This window comes from Anoplopoma fimbria, chromosome 12 (assembly GCF_027596085.1).
Source record: "Anoplopoma fimbria isolate UVic2021 breed Golden Eagle Sablefish chromosome 12, Afim_UVic_2022, whole genome shotgun sequence".
Taxonomy (NCBI): domain Eukaryota; kingdom Metazoa; phylum Chordata; class Actinopteri; order Perciformes; family Anoplopomatidae; genus Anoplopoma; species Anoplopoma fimbria.
In genome coordinates, this window is record NC_072460.1 from 23773556 (window position 1) to 23796016 (window position 22461).

General features: G+C 40.0%; 1 protein-coding gene across 2 annotated transcripts; it reads left to right on the forward strand.

The window, feature by feature from the left end:
• Positions 1-325: 325 nt before the first annotated feature.
• slc6a6a (solute carrier family 6 member 6a) lies at positions 326-21390 on the forward strand. 2 transcript variants are annotated; one of them, XM_054609541.1, is made up of 14 exons: positions 326-461; positions 5216-5445; positions 5539-5673; positions 8245-8479; positions 9100-9232; positions 10625-10759; positions 12705-12808; positions 12963-13087; positions 14662-14774; positions 15798-15935; positions 16376-16478; positions 18584-18684; positions 18828-18998; positions 19617-21390. In XM_054609541.1, exons 2-14 carry the CDS (start codon positions 5217-5219, stop codon positions 19770-19772), a joined length of 1878 nt encoding a protein of 625 aa, XP_054465516.1. In that variant the 5' UTR covers positions 326-461; position 5216; the 3' UTR covers positions 19773-21390. The 2 variants fall into 2 exon arrangements, with proteins under 2 accessions (XP_054465516.1, XP_054465515.1); XM_054609540.1 differs by lacking the exon at positions 326-461 and adding an exon at positions 3104-3156.
• Positions 21391-22461: the final 1071 nt, after the last annotated feature.

Sequence of the window (22461 nt, forward strand, 5' to 3'; positions counted from 1 at the left end):
TTTCACAAACTGGCAACCCACCATACTGCTCTTAATCTTGCTTATAACTTAACTTTAAAACATAATTAACCATTAATACATCCATTAGTTTCATCTCATCAGAAACAAGTATCAGAATTATTTGAGTATTTTCTGGAACTATTTAGATTTTCAGCCAAATATCAGACTCCATATTGAACAAATCTGCCAAATGACACTTTTGCACTTCATTTGCAAATGTCACAAGTGAACTTTAATGCATATCTAAATGCATGAGATGGTTCTGTGAGCGGTGATTGGCTTCTCTTTGCAGTGGCAGGCTGACTGGGGATCAGGTGGAGGCGGTCGGAGGGAGGCTGTCGCTTTAAGGAGTAGTTGCATGGAGAAGCTGGTGATTTTCCACTCAAACTGATATTAAATTGTTTCACTCAGCGTGAAAACGCAAGAGGAACAACAGGCTGCTCAGTAAAACACGAGGACAGGTAATCCAGCTTCTTCTTTCCCTATCGAGCCACTGAACGATGGTTAATGCTGTTTTTATTAATTAAGCTCTCGATGGATTAAAAAAAACAAAAAACTACTATAATAAAAATCCGGTTTTAAGAGAAATCTTTTATTATGGAGCTTTTTTTTTTTTTAAACCCTGCATGTTGATTACATATTTGAACATCAGGCACAGCTGGTTTGTTTTATTATCTGACATAAACAAAGCAGATTTATCTCTTTTGATATGATGCTGTGTCCCGATTATTCCCATAAGGCTTCTGCTATAATAAAAAGAGAATCCTGTCGTTTTAACCTCCTGCTTTAACAAAAAAAAAAAAAAAAACTTAAGCAAATATTGTTTGAAAAAAAAAAAAAACCTTTGCTTTGGCCCTTTGAACCCTGTTTCCTGTGTTTGTAGCTGATAAGACCTGACTGCTCGTTTCTCTTTGATCATTTTCTGGAGGGTCTGCTGTGATGCGTTCAAATGCAGCCCCGACTTCACAGTGACATTGTGTGTGTGTGTGTGTGTGTGTGTGTGTGTGTGTGTGTGTGTGTGTGTGTGTGTGTGTGTGTGTGTGTGTGTGTGTGTGTGTGTGTGTGTGTGTGTGTGTGTGTGTGTGTGTGTGTCACCCTCCACATCCACAAGCCATCCACTGATTAAATGAATGGATGAGTGAATTCATGCAATAATAATAATAATTATATTAATTGTCTTTTCCTGGTTTTAAACGCAGCATAACAGTAAAGTGATGTCATTTTCTGAACTTGCCAGACTGTTATATTATCTGTCTTTATCATCTCATCCATTATATGCACATTTCTGATGATTACTGTTTGAAAATATAGTAAATATTTTAAGAATGCACAATTCTACAATGTATAAAATACCGTGATAAATGATTTTCTCCATATTACCCAGCCCTTATATGTATTCTTTAATGGAGAGTCTGCAAAAGTAGCCTGTCATTTATCTCTTGTGATTCAAGACTCAACTTGTTTTAGTTTCCACCTAAAGCGGTGTATGAATGATTGACATGGGCGTGCGTCCCTGCACAACCAGAATTCTCAGTAAGAACAGAATGTTAATTTCCAAAAAACACAAGTACAGAGCCGGTTTGAGATCATAATGGTATGCATGTTATGGAATGGTAATTAATGGTATGCAACAACAAAACCCCCCCCCCCACACACACACACACACACACACACCGTTAAGAGGAACTCTGTCTGATCTCATGAGACGATCTACATGAAACTCGCTGTCTCTCTGCCTACAGATCCTGTGTTTTCTCGCACAATAGATCAGACGGCGCCAGTCAAAGGTTATGCAACCCTAAATAGTATACATGGCATGACAAAACATGATAGATTATGGATCATGGAAAGCTACGAGGTGTCAAAAGGTTTATGTGTGTTTGTGTGTTTGAACGACAACTTGTCATCAGCTGATCTTTGACCCCTGCCCCCCCCACCCCCCCCCCCACCACCACCTCCCTTTTAAATCCTGCAGAATAATTCTTTTTATTGACTCCTGCATGCTGGCACTTGATTTGATTAGAATTGACGATGGAGCTTTAATTGAATACTTTTTTTTATTATGCCCTTTTCTCTATTTATTTCTAAAGAATGGAGAAAAATAACTAAAGTGGCATCACATGGCCAAGTTGCGTCCAAAATCACACACTTCATACGTTGAATAAACATTTTTCCTTATTAGAAAGAACTATGTCTTTAACTTTATTAGAAAATGCAAACCCCATTATGGCTTACCAACATTTAAAAAATGAATATTTACCAAACAGAAGGGATAAACACCTGCAAATTGTATTTTTTCACAAACTGGCAAACCACCATACTGCTCTTAATCTTGCTTATAACTGATCTTTAAAACATAAACATAATAAATAATAATTCTTTTTTATTGACTCCTGCATGCTGGCACTTGTCCCACCATTGTGAGCCCTCAGAGCAGTGAATTGTGTCCAAACAGACCAGCATAAAGAAAGAGAGAGAGAGAGAGAGAGAGAGAGTAAGAGACGCCAGGCCTTATTAGGAGTTGTTATACGCTGATACTGTACTCGTTTACATTTGGCAGATAACAAACCACATGTCATGACAAAGAACGGACGAGGGGGGGGTGATTCCGAAATATGTCTGTGATTTATCGCAGCGTGAATTAAAAATAGTTTTTTCACACATGGATGCTTTGGGAGAGGGGCTTGATGTCGTTATAAAGAAGGCTCCACGTGAAACAGAGCTTCATATTTAAGTGCTGTATGAAAAAAAATGAAAAACAAGAAGTGGTTAAACTGTCAGCGCTGCCTTCAAGATCTGAACTGAGAGCCAAACCGCAGTGTTGGACCGGTTCTCCGACTTGCCCCTGTGTCTCCAACATATAGAACTACTCACCCCCTCCACACTACTTGGCTGTGTGTGTATGGTTGTGGGGAGGGAGTAGTTGGAAGTGGAAATTTACAGTCTCCCACGTTGGTACCTGAGTTGGTTTGTCACGGCAAGGCAGCGTCCAATCTCCACTTTGGATTTAGTGGTCCTTAGCCAAAGGAGGTGTGTCCTCCTCCACTGTCAGCTCCACTTCTTGTGACTCGTGTTGGCATAAAGGCATTCAGTACAGAGGGATGGTGACAGCTGAGAGAGAGGAACTCTATACATAATCGCAGCCATGAAGGAAATGTAAGTTTTTCTAAACTTCTTTGCTGGAAAGAGAATTTTTTTTTTCTTTATTTCTGAAAGGGTTTGCAATTTTTTTTTCTGCATGCATGGATTTAAAATAATCAAATGAAAGGAAGTTGTATTGTTCTGTGGATGTGTGTGTGTTTAAAGGTTAGATAAATGGAAGGATAGAGCTGCATGTAGATTACATTTCTGTCCTTTGTGATTTATGTTGACAGGATTTGACTGATAAATGAGGTTTTTTTCGTTTAAGATGCTGAAGGCATTCATGTGTGTCTGGTTTAAATCTCAAGGACAGGTTTGTCTTAAGTCTTATCTGGCCTCCTAACACCACGCAGGCAGGTGAAAGCATACGCTAAGCAGATGAGGGGGAGGGAAAAGGGGGGTGGGGAAGAGATAAAGAGAGAGAGAGAAAACAGGATGAGAAGCAGAGTGAACTGATCCAGTTATGTAAGGCGGTCTGAGAATGGAAAGCGGTTCAAGTTGACTTGTCATGCATAACAGGAAGAGAGAAATCCTGGAAAATGACGGCACACAGTGTGCACACATGCGAGTGGGGTGTGTGTGTGTGTGTGTGGGGGGGGGGGGGGAGTGTTTATGAAGTGTTGATGAGGTGATGAGAAGCGTAGTTCCCGATAGGAATGTGAGCGCTTGAGGAGTCTTCTTGTTAGTGTAGAATTTGATAAGAAACTAAATAAAAAATGTCCCTGCTTCAGGCAAACCCCCCCCCCCCCCCCTGTTTTTTTATGTGTTCGTTTTTCAATGAGATCCAAACTTTGGGCAAATCATTTGGAAGCTTTTTTGTTCTTCGACAAATATTGCATTCTAAATGTATTTTTATTTTGGGGTCCTGCAGGATTGAAAGGGGAAAGTATGTGAAGTTGCTCCTATTCCCCCCCCCCTTTTTCAATTAATCCTGTATCTTACAATTAATTACAGCTTTTTTTCATTGTCCCTCTTTTTGTTCTTTATTATTTGCCAGCTGGGAGCTTAGGTCACAGACTTGGCACGTCCTGCACAGTTATTCCAGTCCCTATTAGGGGTTTCTTTTCTCCTCTTCGGCTCATGCAGTGGAAATCAGACACCTCTATCTGTATTAGCAAATCCTGTCTTTCTTGGAAAGGCGGGTTACAGTGCAAATACTCAAGTGAACTTAAGCTGTTGTATCGTCTTGAGAGCAGCAGCCGGAGGCTTTGGGAATGCAGAGGGATATCTGCGTCGCTAAATCTGGACTAAGGAGGGCCAACTTGTTGCTGATTTGTTTGCAGGAGAGAAAGCAAAAGAGAAAACTTTCCCCCCCACGGGTCAGCCGAGGTTTTAAAAGGACGTGTATGGCGTCCAAACATTCCCTTCCTTTTTCCTTCAGTGACAATGAGCCCCCCTCTGGGCCGAAAGATACAGAGAGAGTAAAAGTTGGAAAGCAGAGAGCTATAGTCTAAATGTGAATGTGCACATGCTGTCGCCAGGGTGGTTGTCCTGTTTTGTTTATTGATTTGCAAAAAGTTATAGGGTCAAAGGTTACGTAAAAGGTACATTCAGGTGAAAGAGAAATCGAAAAAGTTCGACTAATTGTATTAATTGGTCAATTAAGCAGGAGTAAGATAAAACAATAAAAACATTTTTTATAAATCAATGACTGAAGAAATAAATAAATAAATAAATAAATAAATAAAATAAAAACATAAAACTTTGGGTGATGTTTTACCTATATAATCTGAATCTATCATATAAAATAAATATGTTTATTCCACAGATAGAATGAATGATTGAGACACAGTGGGTATTCCTTGTTAAAAGCTGTGAAGTTTGTTTCAAAAACAACCCTCTTGTCTGAATGACCTCCGTGCATCAGTCGTTCCGATTAGCGAGATTAGCGACAAAGTTCTTTGTATCATGTACTCAGCGCCTACACAGCATGCTGTAACGCCACCAGGAGACGGCATTATCTCCCTTTAGGCTCCGCCCTCTCTGTGTCTTATCCCGCTCACCTCTGTCTCCCTGTTTGTCTTTGTCTCTCTCCATCTTAACTTGTCCTTTTTTTTATTTTATTTTTTTCAAGCATGGCACAAAAAGAGAAGCTCCAATGCTTGAAGGACTTTCACAAGGACACCCTGAAACCTTCACCGGGGAAGAGCCCTGGAACGCGGCCCGAGGACGAGGCCGAAGGAAAGGCCCCTCAGAGGGAGAAGTGGGCCAGTAAGCTCGACTTTGTCCTGTCCGTGGCCGGAGGCTTTGTCGGATTAGGGAACGTCTGGCGGTTCCCTTATCTCTGTTATAAAAATGGTGGAGGTAGGTCGTAGATTCACCACAGAGCGATAAGCCAATAATTTGTGATCTGGTGTTTGTTTAAAGATGTCTTACTTTTCTGCATCTGCCCCCCAGGTGCGTTTCTCATCCCTTACTTCATCTTCCTGTTCGGCGGCGGCCTGCCGGTGTTCTTCCTGGAGGTCGCTCTGGGCCAGTACACCTCTGAAGGAGGGATCACCTGCTGGGCCAAGCTCTGCCCCATCTTCACAGGTCAGTCCCAGCACGTAAACCCTGCAAGTATTCACAAGTGGCTCTGCATTGAAGCTCACATCATCCCTTTACAAGATCATCCAATATTTAACGCTGAGCAAAAGCATCATTTGCACCAAACAAGAATCCTGCCCTGATGTTCTTCCTGTTTTAGTCCAGTTTTCATCAGTATTCAACATTTTGCATCATTCCCCTCCCTTTTACTTCATTAAGCTGCTTTTAGTTATGTGAATGAAATTACTCGACACAGTAAAGCGGGAATATAAAGAGGACTGAACACGTAGTTTCAGAATCAGCTTTATTGGTATATGTATAAGTAGTAAATTTGGCTGAAATATTTCTCAGTAGCATTATGACAAAAAGGTTATGACAAAAAATACAAAAACACAAGTCAAAGTGGAGAAAGAAATCCTAATTGGTCCATTCCTTAGCCAGGGTTACTGGCTGTCAGACTTTATCAAGCTGCCAAAGTAAGAATCCGAATCAGAAACATTTCATTGCCGAGCGTGTTTGCACGCACAATGAATTTGGATGAATCTCGGTGATTGGTGCATGACAATAAACAGTGCAAAAGTTAAAGACATAGTTCTAATAAAAAATATCAAAATTTACAATAGAATATGACTAAAAAACAAACAATACAAGAATATGTTAAAATGAATATGTTATTAAAGTGTTTAGTGTCGATTTAACGTGAAGAGTTGTGCAGGGATTTGTAAATGTATGTTTTTGTCCTGGACATGTAAGGATGAATATACATAGAAATAACAGCAAGGGACAAGGACAACAAAGCTAGAAAGATCAACGAAAATAGTAGGCGGGATTAAAGTTAAAAAAAAATAGTTGTAAATATAAAGAATGTATAAATATATGATTGATAAATTCTTGGTTGCCGTGGAAACCAGCAAAACAAAGTTACCCAGCAATGGGAACAGCTGGTCTGCATGAAAAACACGATGTTATTTTGTTGACAGTTCGTTTAGTCTAAACTTAAAAGGATGTTTGTGTTATAAAATACCCCGATTGCGTCGTCAGGGTCGTGGGTCCTCTCGACCCGAGGTCACCAGTGAGCTACTGATACTTTTAAGGCACTCCCAAGTTCATTGCTACCCTCCACCTTGTGAGTGACGGATGGAGACGAGCGTTGACGCCCCGATGCTTTCAGCTGCCTCCGTGATGCTCTCGCAAATCACAGGAAGCCGTTTCTTTACCGGATCTCTAGCAGCTGCTGACGGTCTCTCGCTATTCACGGAGCGCTGAGGCTGCTGTCCATCCATCTGCTGCAGCACATGTGGCTGCAAATCTGGCCAATCACAGACCTCCTCATTGTCCCCCTCCCTTCTTCGCCTTCACATACACATACACACACACACACACACACACACCTGTCACGGCATTGACTTGTCCATCAGTTTGCATTCGGTATGTGGGAAGGAGGCGGGTGGGGGCGACGGAGATGATGAGTTTAAAAATACCCATGAGCACTGGGAGAGTACCGGGGATTTCTGTGTCCACGTTCGTGGCAAAGTCATCTAAAGATAGCGTTAAAACACTAAGGACATTAGAACAGTAGACAGCGGAGTCCAGCTCAGGATGGTTTCCATTCTTTGAGTGGCTGAAGAGTTAGCTTGTTATTGTGTTTGTGATGGCTTTTAAAGTTGTTCAGCCAAAATCTTTGACTCACACAAAGCCGTCATGTAAAGAGTTATTTACCACCTGGCTGAAAATCTATACCCAGTATCAGTCATGGGTGTAGTCAGAAGTACACCAACATCCTGTTCTTAGAAGGCAGAAGTGTCTTAAAGCTGCATTCTCTCTAATGTCCACCAGGGGGCGACTCCTCTGGTTGTCTAGAAGTCTATGAGAAAATGACTCTACTTCTCTCTTGATTTATTCCCTCAGTAAACATTGTAAACATGAGTTTATGGTCTCAATCTCTAGTTTCAAGTCTTCTTCAATACAGCATGATGTTCATTTAGTAAATGATGCTCCATTTAAAGTCAAATAGACCATAAAGAAGAGTGTACTTTAGGGCGGGGCTACATTGTGATTGACAGGTGGCTACCACAAAGTTTTCCATGTTTTCAGCTTCCAACTTTAACCCTTTCACATGTGTGTTTTCACTTCATAAAAGTTAATTGTTACATTTTTGGTCACCTAAAAATGTTTGGTTGTACTTAGCTCCACCCCTCTCGTGTCATCTCTGGTTGCAAAAACCAAGATGGCGACGGCCAACATGCCGAACTTGAGGCTTCAAAACCTCAGTCCACTAACCAATGGGTTACGTCAATGGGACAACGTCCACTTCTTATATGACGTTTATGAGCAAGGCAAGAAGTTAAACAACTCAAGGTCAGACAAAACTAGGTTCTGTCGTAGTGACAGAACCTCACAGAATAATCCTTTGGGAGTTAGTGGAGACCAAAATCAGAGCTAAAAGAGAGTGGACTTTCATTCATCATTTGACCAGAAACATAAAAGCTTCATAATAAACAAAACAGACATCATAACTCTGTCTTAGATGATATATCTGGAGCTGAAAATCTGCCTTCTTTCCTGTCGCCTCTCCAGGTATCGGTTACGCCTCCGTGGTGATCGTGTCCCTGCTGAACGTCTACTACATTGTGATCTTGGCCTGGGGACTCTACTATCTGTTTCATAGCTTTCAGTCGGAACTCCCCTGGGCCAAATGCAAGCAGGCCTGGAACACAGAATTCTGTATAGAGGACACGGTCCGCAGGAACAAGACCCTCTGGCTCGCAGCCAACATTACAAACTTCACCTCCCCCGTCACCGAGTTCTGGGAGTGAGTATTCACTGACAGCATGCCACACACACACACACACACACACACACACACACACACACACACACACACACACACACACACACACACACACACACAGGAATATACTAAAGTAACACTGCCTCTTTATCTTGCTTGCGTAAACGTGTTTGAACAGGCAAAATGAATACAAAAACAGCACAGCTTACTTTGTGATTTAAGTCCCTCTTGGTGCTGTACATCAATCAAATATTCAGTTTCACTGGAGAAAACATCAAAGTGCAGAAGTCTAATGCGCTCTGACGTCTGTTTAACTTTAAACGCAGCTCCACAAACTTTGACTGAAGTTGTCTTTTTCGTGCCAGTTTGCTTTGTTACATGTTTGAATTTGCAGATAACTGTCCCTGGAAATATTTATGCAGCATTAGACACGTCAATGTTAAAGCCTTGAAGCTTTCTCTTCAGAAGGCCAGAGCAGGAGAACAACACAGGCTAAATCATGTGTCTGTTTGATTTCCACTTTTATTGTCCTTGTCACGGTTGTCACATGATCTTTAGGTGTGTTTGAAAATGTGCATGATTTCTGTTTCGAGCCCCACAAACTGCCGTTAAGCCGTTGTGCTTCTCTGTCTCTTCTTCAGACACAACGTCCTGAGCATCTCCAGTGGGATCGAGGACATCGGGCCCGTTAAGTGGGACCTGGCCCTGTGTCTCCTCGCAGTCTGGATCATCTGCTTCTTCTGCATCTGGAAGGGAGTCAAGTCCACGGGGAAAGTGAGTTTCTAAACCTGAGACGCGTCCTGTTACTTATTGTGTTGCCTGGATGCTGTTTGGCCTTTACGTCTTCTTTTTTTTGTTTTACTGTTGCTTGGAGCAGAGCCACATGCTTGAAAAGCAGTTAATTTGGTTGATTTAGAGAGACGAGCTTCTGCGCTGTCCTTTAAGTTTTCTTGTTGGCCAGACTCACTGTCGGCTGTTAAACAATGAACACCGCTCCTTAGCCTTCTTTCTGTCTCTGTCAAAAAATGGGCCAGAGCCAACAACAGGAGCTCTGAGTGGAAAATTTTGTCTTTTTTACGTATTGCGCAAGGTGCATCGTTGGGATTGTTGTGCATGAAAATGATTCATCTTAAACCAAATTGTGATTCAGCAAGTGAGAAGCCTTTATGAAGTGTAATGCACAGCATCATGCTCTAGTGGGCATGCATCTCAAACCCTCATCATGATGTTGGTAGGCAGCGATATCAGGTTTCCAAAGTTACCTGGAAAAATCTGGAAAACAGTTGACTGATTTTCCAGTCATGGAGAGCACATGGGGGATGGAGAGAAAGAGTTTTTTGTTTAGGAGAATTAACTACTTGGCTTTCTATGAGAGCTCCCAAAAATCGGGTCAGTTCAGGATCACATTGACGTTGAAATGGAAGTTTATGGACGAGAGTATTTTGAAAAGGCTGCTCTAGGTATATTGAATTTGAATCAATGTGCCAGAATGTCTAAGTATGTTAAGGAGATGGTTTCATAGGTAAGTTCTAGACATTGACAGGCACTTCTTTCGAATCAGACTTCCAAAGAGAGGAAAGAGTAAAATCTGACTTTTTTCTGTTATTGTTGCTAGGCAACCACGGAATGAGTGCTGATGTTAGTTTGTCAAAACCCATGAACTGTACGCTACCTCAAAGTTAATAGTTACCAGAAATCCCAAGTGCCACACTTATTTGTCTCCCACTGTTTTGGTGTTAAGATCATGGTAACTTCTTATATAAAGTCATATATAACATCAGGTATCTAGGAAAAGTCACAACAATGAGAAGAAAATACAAATTACGTTGGGCGTTTTCCACTCGAGGCCACCATGGTGCTCCTGCAAAAAAGTAAGGGGCATGAGCGGAAAAAAGCAAGGTGGTCAACAAAGCAAAAGCACTCTCGTTGAAAACAATTACAAAATACTGTGAGTGTTATGTTAAAATACTTCAGACATTAGAGGGAGATTGTTTTCTGAACAACAAGAACAATGTTTCTTTTGACCTGCAGTCAGAAAAACACAAGTTAGAAATGAGAACTTCTTAAAGGAAGTAGTTTTTGTCCCATTCTATTTTTAGGATGATAAGTCATAAGTGTGTGACTGCTGCTCAGTATTTTGGCTAATCTTTCCATGGTCCTGTCTAGGTGGTCTACATAACAGCAACTTTCCCATTTGTGATGCTGATTGTGCTGTTGGTGCGTGGAGTGACCCTGCCTGGGGCATCTGAGGGGATCAAATTCTACCTTTACCCAAACCTGACCCGCCTACAAGACCCAGAGGTAGGATCAAGAACTCTTCTTTTCCTCTTCTTCTGTTATGGAGTGCTGCAGGAATGAGACCTAAAAACAGGAAATGAGTCAGCGATCTTGCACTTCCTGTTCCCAAAGTTTAAGTCTTTTTGGTTAAATGCCTAAATAAGGTCTGTGGTTTTGTTTTGTTAAAGTGTTTTGAAAAAAGGTGGTTGCTAAGGAGTGGCAAAGTGAGCAACTAAAAGTCATCACCCCGACTAGTCCGCCTTCACAGCCTCGTTGTAGTCTATATCTTGCTGACAGTTGAATGAGAAAATGTATACCACTCTAATTTCTGTATGCCAATTATGACAGGCTAGCTGTTTGCCCATGTTTCCATTCTTTATGCTAAGCTAAGCTAACTGGCTGCTGCCTCTAGCTTGATATCTAACAGAAAGAGATTGAAGTGCTATCAATCTTCTCATCTAACTCTCTAAATACTTTTCTTTTGTTCTTTTGTAACGTAACTCAAATTTTCTCATAAGTGATTGGATTATTATCAAAACCAAGCTGGTATATTATGATCGGCTAGCCCCCATGTGTATGTGATTTGATTATGCATCATAGAGCGCATGTTGTTCATGATGTTTTAGATAAAATGAATGACATTTTGCCGTTTATCCACTGCTCAAGAGCTATGTGTGCATTCAATATGAATATACTCTCTGTTTTGGAGCCTTTGTAGAAGCTTTGCTAATGTAGAAAATTGTGGTAACTGTTATTAAATTGCTCTATTTAATTAATGGTATCAATATTTTTATATTAGCAATGGGTTACATGACTACTTAAGTGTAAAAGCAGTCAATCGTTCCCAAAGGGAATTATGACTCAACTCCGCTTTTCTCAGCTTAAAGCATCTTTCAGCGTTTGGTTTTCTGGTCTGCACCTTTTACTGTTTTGGTTTCGTCTCGCCGCTCCCATCAGTGTTGTTTTCCACCGCAGTGGGCGGCTGCTTTCAGTAAAAATTCTCTGGAAACCCACTGACCGTACACCACCTGTTCCTCAGCTACTCAGACAGACACAGATAGACAATAGCTGGTGAACACAGTGAAGCATTTAGCTACTAAAGAGGCAGATATTTCCTTCAGGAGTTGGTAGAGACCCAAAACAGAGCAAAAAGTACAGTAAATATTGGACTTACATTCATCATGTTGCCAGAAGCACGACTCTAAATAAACAATACTGGAATTTTGTTCCACAAGCTTGTTCTAACTTGACACCGCAAAAGAGTTGACAACACTGGGATGGGTTTTTCCATTGGATCATTTTTTAATCTAGTGTACTCTTGCAAGTTTATCAAGTTTATCAACCCGAAGCCTTTAAAGGGGGTTGTCAGTGTTGTGTTCACAACTTGTGTCTGCTGCTCCGAAGTGGACAAAAAAACAGTAATTGCCTGTTTAATAACATTTTTGCCTTCTCGGTGTAAGCGGTCACTCTTAAATTTGATCAGCTAAAGAGAAAGGATCTCATGACAAAATGTATTTAGCATAACAGTCACAAGCATAAGCCTGCCTGAAGATCTAACGCAGTTTATTCTGTTTTCCGTTAATTTAATCGACCAACGTAAGACTTAACACAAGCTAAACTCACATTATTGGACGTTTAGATACAAATAAATGCAAATAATAACCTTGTTGTCCTCTCGAATGGAGCTACACTGCAATTATTCTCTCCCAGGTCGTCCTTATATATTGGTCATCTTCCGTGTTTTTTTAATTTGGTTAACGTTACTGTGCTGTTTACCCTTTTCTTTCAATTTCCTTCCGTAATCTGCGTCCAATACCTTTTCAAAGTAAAAGCATGAGGAATATCAAAAATAAAGGCAACTTAACAAATTCATTACAATAACAAATGTAACACAATAAACCACTCTGTATGCTTTAAAATTCTATTCCGGAAAACACTTTAAAACTCGTCTCTTCCTCTGTCTCCTCAGGTGTGGATCGATGCGGGAACCCAGATTTTCTTCTCCTACGCCATTTGCCTGGGAGCCATGACGTCACTGGGGAGCTACAACAAGTACAAATACAATTGCTACAGGTGAGTTGTGTTTCCGCTGGGGGGGCGGTGGGGGGAGAGAGTGGGACTGTAGTAGTGACAGCAACTCGTGTCAGAGACGGTTGGTGAAAAGAAAATGGGAACTTCGGTTCCGCCTGTGTTCATTAACAACCTCCATGACATATGTGTGACATAGGGACTGTTTGCTGCTGGGAGGCCTCAACAGCGGTACCAGTTTTGTGTCTGGCTTCGCAATATTTTCCGTCCTGGGCTTCATGGCACAAGAACAAGGGGTGGACATTGCCGATGTGGCAGAGTCAGGTACGAGGGTCCAAGGTTGATGGCAGCAGTGATGGTGGGCGCTGTTGCCAAACGAAACATCAACAACAACAACAACAACAACAATAAAAAAGACAATTGGAAACTTATCAAAAGAGCACTCGAAATTTTAAATAACGTTGGGGAAAAAGTGAGTCAAGTCTCGCGAACGATGATGCTGAAATGTAGAGGTATCGGCAATGGCACACTCCTTGAATTAAACCCTCAAAAGAAACAGAATTGTTACTTCAGTGTGAAATCCGGTGCACCACATGGCATGGCATTGGTGCCACTTGTTTTTAGCTACACAATGAACGGCGGTGTCAAAGAGCTCCTCGTCATTACAGCAACTTGCTCACGTCATTAAGTAGCTTCACTTCTTTTTGACCAGGGGACATTGCTAAGAAGATTGGCACCGTACTGAATGTACTCTACTGTATGTGCACTGGCACCCTGACTGTGATATTTCTGACCAGCACTGCACTGTAAGCCCAGTTTCTGTTAACAAGCCGTGGATCTCCTGAGGTGGACGCCACCGGTTCTGTTTTTTTCCCACCCTTCCTTTTTACACTCTATGTGGACTTTCGAGGAGATGCGTCTTCTTTCTGCATTCTCACTCTGTTCACTTTTCAAATTAAACTCTTGCTTTCTTTTAAGACTGCAACTTGAACATAATCAAACTACAAAGTGTATAATAATGACAACACATTCTGTTATAGCATGTTAGCGTGTACATACAAGATTTTCAATCACACCAAAATTCATTAATTAATTTTTTTCTTATGTTGAAATAATAATTTTGCTCAGATGTTCAATTGAGGCACTAATTAATGTGATTGCTGACTTTGTGCCTCATGCTGCTATTATTATCATGTTGATATGTTTTATTGCTTTGCAGCAGTCCTCATCTGCTTTGCTTAGTCTAGCTTCCACTTTATTGTTATTGCTCACAGTAAGTACCAGAAATGCAGATGAGGATCTTGCCAGATAATGCAACCAGTAGCAAAAAGTGCATACAGAGTTAAATTTGATTTATACCAAAGGATATACAAAATGTAAAGCAGCAGTATGAACAGAATCTAATGAATAGCATGTGCAGTAGAATGGTCTGGGTGTGTTTATACAGAATAAACAGAAGGCAGTTATGTAATATGTTCAATGCAAAAGAGACAATATTCAGAGCTGAATTGTTTGTTGATATTTCCTGCAGCAACACTGAAGCATGAAAAAAACACTTTTTTTCCTCATAGCAACTCAACACACAGACAACAAAGAATAAACACATGTCTTTAAATTGTTGGACATATTGATTTCTATTTAATGTGGCTTTATTGGCATGAAAGTAAAAAAACATATATTGCCAAAGTACATAATAATATCAATATGATTATTAAAACAACATTAACATTACTATTGTTATATAAATATAGATCTTGTAGATTATTTCCAGTAGCTCAATCTTTGCATTTTTTATTTTTCCAATCCCCTTTATGTCGTCCAAGCTTTAAATCAGATAGAAATATTAATCCTGTCCTTCTCCCCTTCTCCCCACCCCCCCCGTTATGTCCTCCCTCCAGGTCCCGGTCTGGCCTTCATCGCCTACCCGAAAGCCGTGTCCATGATGCCGATGCCGACCCTATGGGCCATCCTCTTCTTCATCATGCTGCTGCTCCTGGGCCTCGACAGCCAGGTCAGTACCTTCACGATCGCTGCGTAAAATCAAAATAAAGTGCAAATAACTTTTATTTTTACAATCAACTCTTGAAATGATGAAGGCACTTGCACATGACATGGTTGTGCAAAATGCAAACAATACTTTGGTGTTTCATTCTACCTCTTCACTTAAGATTTCATTAAATCTTATTTTTCTTCTTTTTACAAAATTTACCAAAACTCTAGCAATCAGATAAGAGATCCCACAAAGGCGTTTTACTATTACTCTGGACTGCACTGTGTGAGGATTATATCCCTTTTAATGCCCTGTAACGCCACAAATTAAGTTTTCTAGAAGTCGATAGCTGTCAAAAGCCAAACATTTAGTTAGCAGGAGTCCTTATAATAGCTTGGACGCAAGCTTCTTAGCTTTGGATGGGAGGCAGAGCTTTGATTTAAGACAAGATAATCTGTGTAGACAACACACAAGTGTGCACCAGAGGGATTCGCCGGCCATCTCACATTTCCTGCCTCCCAAGTGTAATTCTACTCCCGTGCTAACTCAGTCCTGCACACCTCTCACCAAACTGCGAGATCAGGCTCTAAATTTGAGCCGATGTAAATACACATGAGGCTATTTCCATTAGAGAAATGCTGCCAGTTACAGTGTGTGTTTGTATGCGTGTGTGGGAGCGTTTCTTGATCATAAAATTCATTCATTTTTTTTTTGCCATGACAAAGAAGCGTGTTCTTTGTGAATAGGAACGATTTTGCAGCCTGTGAGGCAACGAGGAGACACAGGGGAGCAAGACAAGGGACAGTGATGCACTGTTGTTTCGTTTCTGTTGTGTCTTGGTAGCAACAAACCAGCGCTGCAGAGAGGAGCCCTGTTTAAATTCTCATTACGGCTCAACAAAGACAGCTCTCATTCTCTAATCACTGGTTTGTGGAGGCAAAACAAGAGCTGCATGGAAACACAGAAAGACACTTTTTCTTTTTTATTTTCCTCTCCCTCCTCTGAGAACTTAATAGTTGCTTTTGTCCCCCCCCCCCCCCACAGTTTGTTGAAGTGGAAGGACAGATCACCTCCATCGTGGATCTGTATCCGGCCTTCCTCAGGAAGGGTTACCGGCGAGAGATCTTCATAGCTATGATGTGTTTCGGCAGCTATCTCCTGGGGCTCGCCATGGTAACGAAAGTAAGTTCACCAAGCAGTCACTTCATTAACGTCCTCCTCCTCAGAAAAAAAAAAGGAGACAGGGAGTCGGTGCATTCGGATCAACTGCAGAGATAACGCCACAGACTTTCCACTCTCCACCGTCGGCTGCCTCATTGTTACCACCAAATATGGCCTCCTGTCCACAATCACCGCTCACGTCACCATGTGTGTGTGTGTGCGTGAATGGAACAATTTGGAACGCCGTTTTTTCCGTTTAGCAGTTAACCGTGCTTCAATGGCGTCTCGGCACCTGTTGAACTCTGCCTTTATTGGTTGGGCGCCAGCATTCTTGGGCATCAACACCCCACCACCCGCTCTGCTTAAATACCCTCCTCCATCTATGTGTGACTTTCTTTAGTAGGACACACATCACAGAGAGAATTAATGTGTCTTTCCCTTCTCTTTTCTCTCCTTTCCAGGGTGGCATGTATGTGTTTCAACTCTTTGACTACTATGCAGCCAGTGGTGTGTGCCTTCTGTGGGTTGCATTCTTTGAATGCATCGCTGTAGCCTGGGTTTATGGTAAGTGGAGGCGATTTTTTTTTTTATGTGACATGTGTGTCGTTTTTCAAATTAATGATCCTGAATAGTTGAGGAAAAAACCCAATAAAAAGGCACAAATGATGTCTTTTGGTGGTAAACAAAGGTGTCCTTGTGGTTCTTCCCACGTCAGTAGTAAATAACTTTAACTGCAAGAGGGGGAGCAGTGGGGGAGGGGAGGGGGGGTGTTGGATTGTGATTGGCTATCCAGGGTTTCCTCCCACCCCATTACATCCTAGTTTTATTAATGCAGGAAGAACTTTTAAACTAATGAGAAAAAACAAAAATGCCGTATTTGAACGAAAGCAACGCTGCATCTTCCACAAATAAACTCGGTTACTATTATTGCAAAGCCACTTCATTCTGCTTATTGCAAGAAATTATGCATCTGCCAAACGTGCAACCACTATGTGTATACATTTGTGACTGTGAGGCTGAATGTAGTTGTTGTTTTAATCATAATAAGTAGTATTTGATTGATAATTCCAGATGTTTGCTTTATTGAGATTAGATGGGTTTTTCTTTTGCTAGTTATTTGATTAGCTTATAGTGTTATTTTCCACTTTAGTATATTTATGTCTAATTAGTGTTTAGGTTTGTGGACTGGGTCACAATGTGGGCACCTGCGGTTTCATAAGTAGGCTTTTTTGTTGTTGTTGTTTTTGAACCAGAGCAAAGAAAGGCAGTGATAGCCATGATTTCATTTTTTCTTTTATTTGGTTATTTTTGGAGAAATATACAATAATGTTGCATGGACAATGGCCTCTTTTCCCTGTGTAAACCACATACCCATAGGGCGTTTTGGTCTTTCTTGCAAATGGCCACTGGTTAAGGAGCTCAGAAAATCCATGATATTTAATTTCTCTTTCCTACTCATTACTGCTACTTGGAACTGGTCGCCACCCACTAACTCTGTATCACTACCACTATCACAACATTCACAGGCAACAACACCATGACAGGAATAAAAATCTGAACAATACTTCAAATAAAATATTCAGGCAAACATAAGAAGTTAACTCGACTCATCTTCAGTCAATTGTCCCATTCAGTTTTACCCAGAAATGTTGTTTATGGTCAATATTTCCTCAATAATCCAAAAATAGCCTTTTTAAACACAGTTCCAACATTTTCTCTGAGTACACATTTTCAGACTGAAGTCTATTCCTTTATAAAAAAACAAATATTGTCCTTTAAACAACAGTCCTTTTCAATTCAAAGTGCTGCTTCACAGAAAAAAATGTGCAAGTTGCTTATCTACACAATGTTTACGAATTATTGAACTTATTGAACTTTAAATGGTGCTGATCTAGTTCATTCCAAGGGCTTGAACAGATTATCAAATAAAAAGTAAATATCTCCTACACAAAATAAGATATTTATTTCAGTTTTTTCTCAAATATTTCTATATCTCTTGTGGAGTTCTGAAGACTTTTACCTCTTCAGGACTCTTAAAAATGATTCAAATATACAACATAAGAAGGGAACATCACTCTTTGGTTGAAGCACTCACTGCCAGTAGACATATGCAACCTATTACAGGTCAAAAAAGTTTGGAACGACTTCTCGAAGCTGTTGTTTGTCGTCTTTACAAAAGATGCTATTGTAGCAGCATAACAAAGGTCCTTTTTGTATTTGTAGTCCCTCGCCAGATGTTATAAAAAGAACTAAAAACAGAACAGAAGAACTTATTGTTAACAAAGAAGCATAATAACAAACATCAGTACAGCACACACACCCGACTTAATGATGCCATAAAAACACACAGTTCGCAACCATAAACCATATCGCTACCATAAACACTGATAAATGATGACCTCGTGAGTCAGTGATACCTAACAAAGCCAGACTGTTTATACTTTAAACAGTATATTGTATGTGACCCAGTGGATATATACTGCAGTTAAGGGCAGACACCAGAGATAAGAGGCTTATTTCCTTTTTTGAGTCATTCTGCAATAACAAAACAATAACACTGGAATAGTACAGACTGCTGATATCTTATGTACAGTTCTTGCAAGTATATGAATATATATATATATATATGTATATATGCTAACACTCATGTTATTCTTTGTTTTGGATAGGAGTGGATAATTTCTACGATGGCGTTGAGGATATGATTGGCTACAGACCAAACGCATGGATGAAATGGAGCTGGACCGTAATCACTCCTGTCCTCTGCATGGTGAGAGATCAGCGGAAGCTTTACTGTAATGTCTCCGACAAGATATTGTTGACGACGTGTGACAAATGTTGATGTTTGAACTTCTCAAAGTCAGAGAGAAAAGTACAACTTGTGCTAATAGAAGTATGTGTTTGTTCCCCAAGGGCTGCTTTGTCTTCTCCCTGGTGAAGTACAAGCCCTTGACCTATAACAAGGTGTATGAGTACCCGGACTGGGCCATCGGTATAGGCTGGTGTTTGGCCCTGTCTTCCATGATCTGCATCCCCATGGTGATGGTCATCAAGATCTTACAGTCTGAGGGATCCCTGATCGAGGTGAGCTCAATCTTTTAGTACTTTTAAAGAAACAGATATTAAGGGGAATGCGTTTATTTGTGTTTTTGCCAAGAGGTAGTTGATGTCACTCGTTTACAGGTACCCTAAATATGAAGTTTGATCTAGGAGATGGTTAGCTTAGCTTAAAGAGCTAGCCTGGCTCTGTCTGAAAGTAGGAAAATCCACCAACCAGCACCTCTAAAGCTCACAAATTAACACATTTTCTCTTTTTTAATTTACTTGTTACAACAATCTCACGCAAATATTAGCTAACATTAGCTCAATGCCGTTGTAATTATGAGACAACAAATATAATTTTCTATCATTATTTTCCACTGAAATGTGTCCATTGAACCATTTTTTTTTTTATCATAAACCATTGTCAAACCTTCGGCCAATAGTGTAGAAAACACGCTAGCAGATTAGCTTGAAAGTTAGTTGTAACCATGAGGTTGCCAGGCATCTTACCAAGTCTCGGCAAAAGCATTTATTTTTTTGTACATTACAAATACAAATCTTGTTTTTACATTTAAAATCTGATTGCTGAGCATGTTCAGCCTTAAAACTGACACCAGTTTGTGATGATCATTATGGTAATCTTTCATTTCCTTCCCTCAGAGGATTAAAAAGGTGGCAGCCCCAGCGAAGTCAGGCGTGAGCTCTCGCCCGAAAGAGTACAACCTGACGCCCAGCGAGCTGACACAGCCCCTAAACCCAAACGGGAACAATGGCTTGATGAAGCCCACCCACACCATTGTAGAAACAACGATGTGAGCGCTCTCTGTGAGAGGATTAAGATTGATGTGCTTTCTGTGTTATTATCATATTTGCTAACTTTGATAATGGTAGGTTTACATCGTCAAATATATTCACGTTAGAGAAAATCTGGTCTGATTTCTATGAGGAGAGTTATATATTACTGTTGTAATGGGGTTTTTTGTCTCTTGTATTTTTTTTTATTTTTTACTATATCGATATTGATGATGTTACAATTGTTATTGCTGTAGTTGGCACTGATCTGAGATAAGGCAGTATTTTGAGATAGAAAAAAATGTTCAATGTTTACTACCATTCTGTTGATTCCGGAGAAGAGATGAGGAATTTGCTTTCTTTTTATTTTGGTGAAATAGAAGAAATTCTCATTTCACATAAATTCAGTAAACTAAACGAGCAATTAACCACGTAGAAAGGTAGATGACGTCTAAACACCCTCACGTGATTGTGGCAGTCTCGTTGCCCAAACTAACTTCTAATATGTTGTTGTTGTCGTTCATCCCTGCAGTGAAAATGAATGTAAGTGAGCCACCAACGTTTCTCAGAGTACAAATTCATATCACGTTAAGTGGCAATATGCAGTGTATAGAGTTAATCTTTGCTTGACATCCTTTAAGTTACAAGTTGAACAAGGCCTTGGCCAAATACTGTGAGAAATGCATTCAAAAGATCCATCCTCAAAAACAGAGACTATATAAGAAAAAAGAAAAAAACAGTTAAGCAAGAGGAAGTAAGGAGAAAAGGGAAGTGGCATTTTTAGAGTATTTGTACACAGCCTGTGTGACTATTATAGTCAGTCCCAGTGCATTTATTGAAACCTCTCTTTGCACTTTATATGTCGTTCCACCTTTTATTGTAGTATTTGTTTTGACTGTTGCAAGGTATGTGGAGTTGCATTTGCAACAAATTTCAGGAGGAAATATTTTTAGCTTCTAACTTTTTGATATTGTAAACTTTGACATACAGTATCTAGTTGTCTGGGTAATAAGACAATTACGAAATAGAGTAGAAATCTGACATCAAATATTCTTAGAAAGAATCTGTGAGAAGATCACTTTAAAAGTAAAAAAAAAAAAGACCTTTTATCTTAACATCCTGAACGCTCTCTCCATTGTGCTCATTACAATAGCAGATGCGCTCTGCAGAACTACCACTGGATTCTAGTTCCTAATGTTCGGTTTTTAGGCATTTATACTGTAGAATTTGAATTGTTTGTAAATCACATATGCCTTTTTGTAACAATTTTATACTGTACATCATATGAATACCATCACCATTTTACTGAAAACTCAAACGTAATTTGTTTTCTAAATATTAATAACGTTGTGAGCCAGGATTACATTTTTCAGCGTGCATTATTCATTGAAGCAATGGCATCCTCTGCTCGCTCAAAATGCACCATTAAATTTAGAATTTTGTTCAATAATTCAACAACTTGCACAGTAAGATACAAAATCTGAAGCATGTGCAGTAGCCACCACAGTAACGTGCTGCTTTGTCTGTTAAAATCTTGGAGATTCAAGTGTACCAAAGTATTTTTGTCTCACAGTTGTCCCCTTTTGAGATGCACATTGCATCATTTCTATATAGATTACAAATAAACGTTTTTTTCTTTGGAGCATGTGTCTTAAGATTTCTTTATTTCTAATATTAACGTTTTTCTCTCAAATATTTATTACTATTATTAATTACACTCAGTATAGTTCAGATCTCCGCCATGTGTGTTTGCAAGGACCACGTCTGTATTGTGTGATTTAATTAATACAACCCTTAATTGACCTACCACCAATGGTTGTATAGACATTTCATTTCTTGCCAAAAAGTAAATTAAAATCATCACGCTGTCTGCAGGCGTAGCAGCAGCTGAGTTGCGGAGAAGTACAGTACCAGTCAAAAGTTTGGACACACCTTCTCATTCAACTACTTTGAAGAATCTAAAATATAAAACATATTCTGGTTTGTTGAGCATTTGTTTGTTTACCACATAATTCCATATGTGTTTCTTCATAGTTTGGATGTCTTCAATATTAATCTACAATGTAGAAAAAAAAAAATATATATATATATATAGAAAAACCATTGAATGAGAAGGTGTGTCCAAACCTTTGACTGGTACTGTAAAGCAGCGTGTACTGGTAGTTCCGTTAGCTGTTAGTAGGTAGCCAAACACACTTTACAAAGCAATAAAAGTGAGCCAACTTAGAACCGATAGTGTGTGCAAATAATGGGCCGAACACACAACACAACAATTAAAAGCAAGCTGCTGAAAGGTACTCAGCAGTAGTGTACTGGTAGTTCCGTTAGCCAAACACACCTTCTAATACAATAAAAGTGAGCAGCGGCCGAGAGATATGCAGCAGAATGTGTGTGTACTGATAGTTTATCTTATCTGTTATCCAAACACACCGCAACTTGGCTTTCCATTGTTAAGATGTCATCTTCTCTGTCTTTGTAGACGTACAGGCACTACAGGAATGACGCTTAGCTGGATATAATTGCAGTTGTTAACTTTCAACATGACTTAATTACATTCACGTGGTATGTGTGTGCACTTCCTCTAGTCTCTGGTTTAGAGAAGGTTTTTGCCTTTGATTTTACCCAATAATCAAACTTGTAATCATACTTGATTACAAGTATCGTTTCCATCATGTCCCTACAATTAATACTGTCTGTTTTGAGAAAGTGCCAC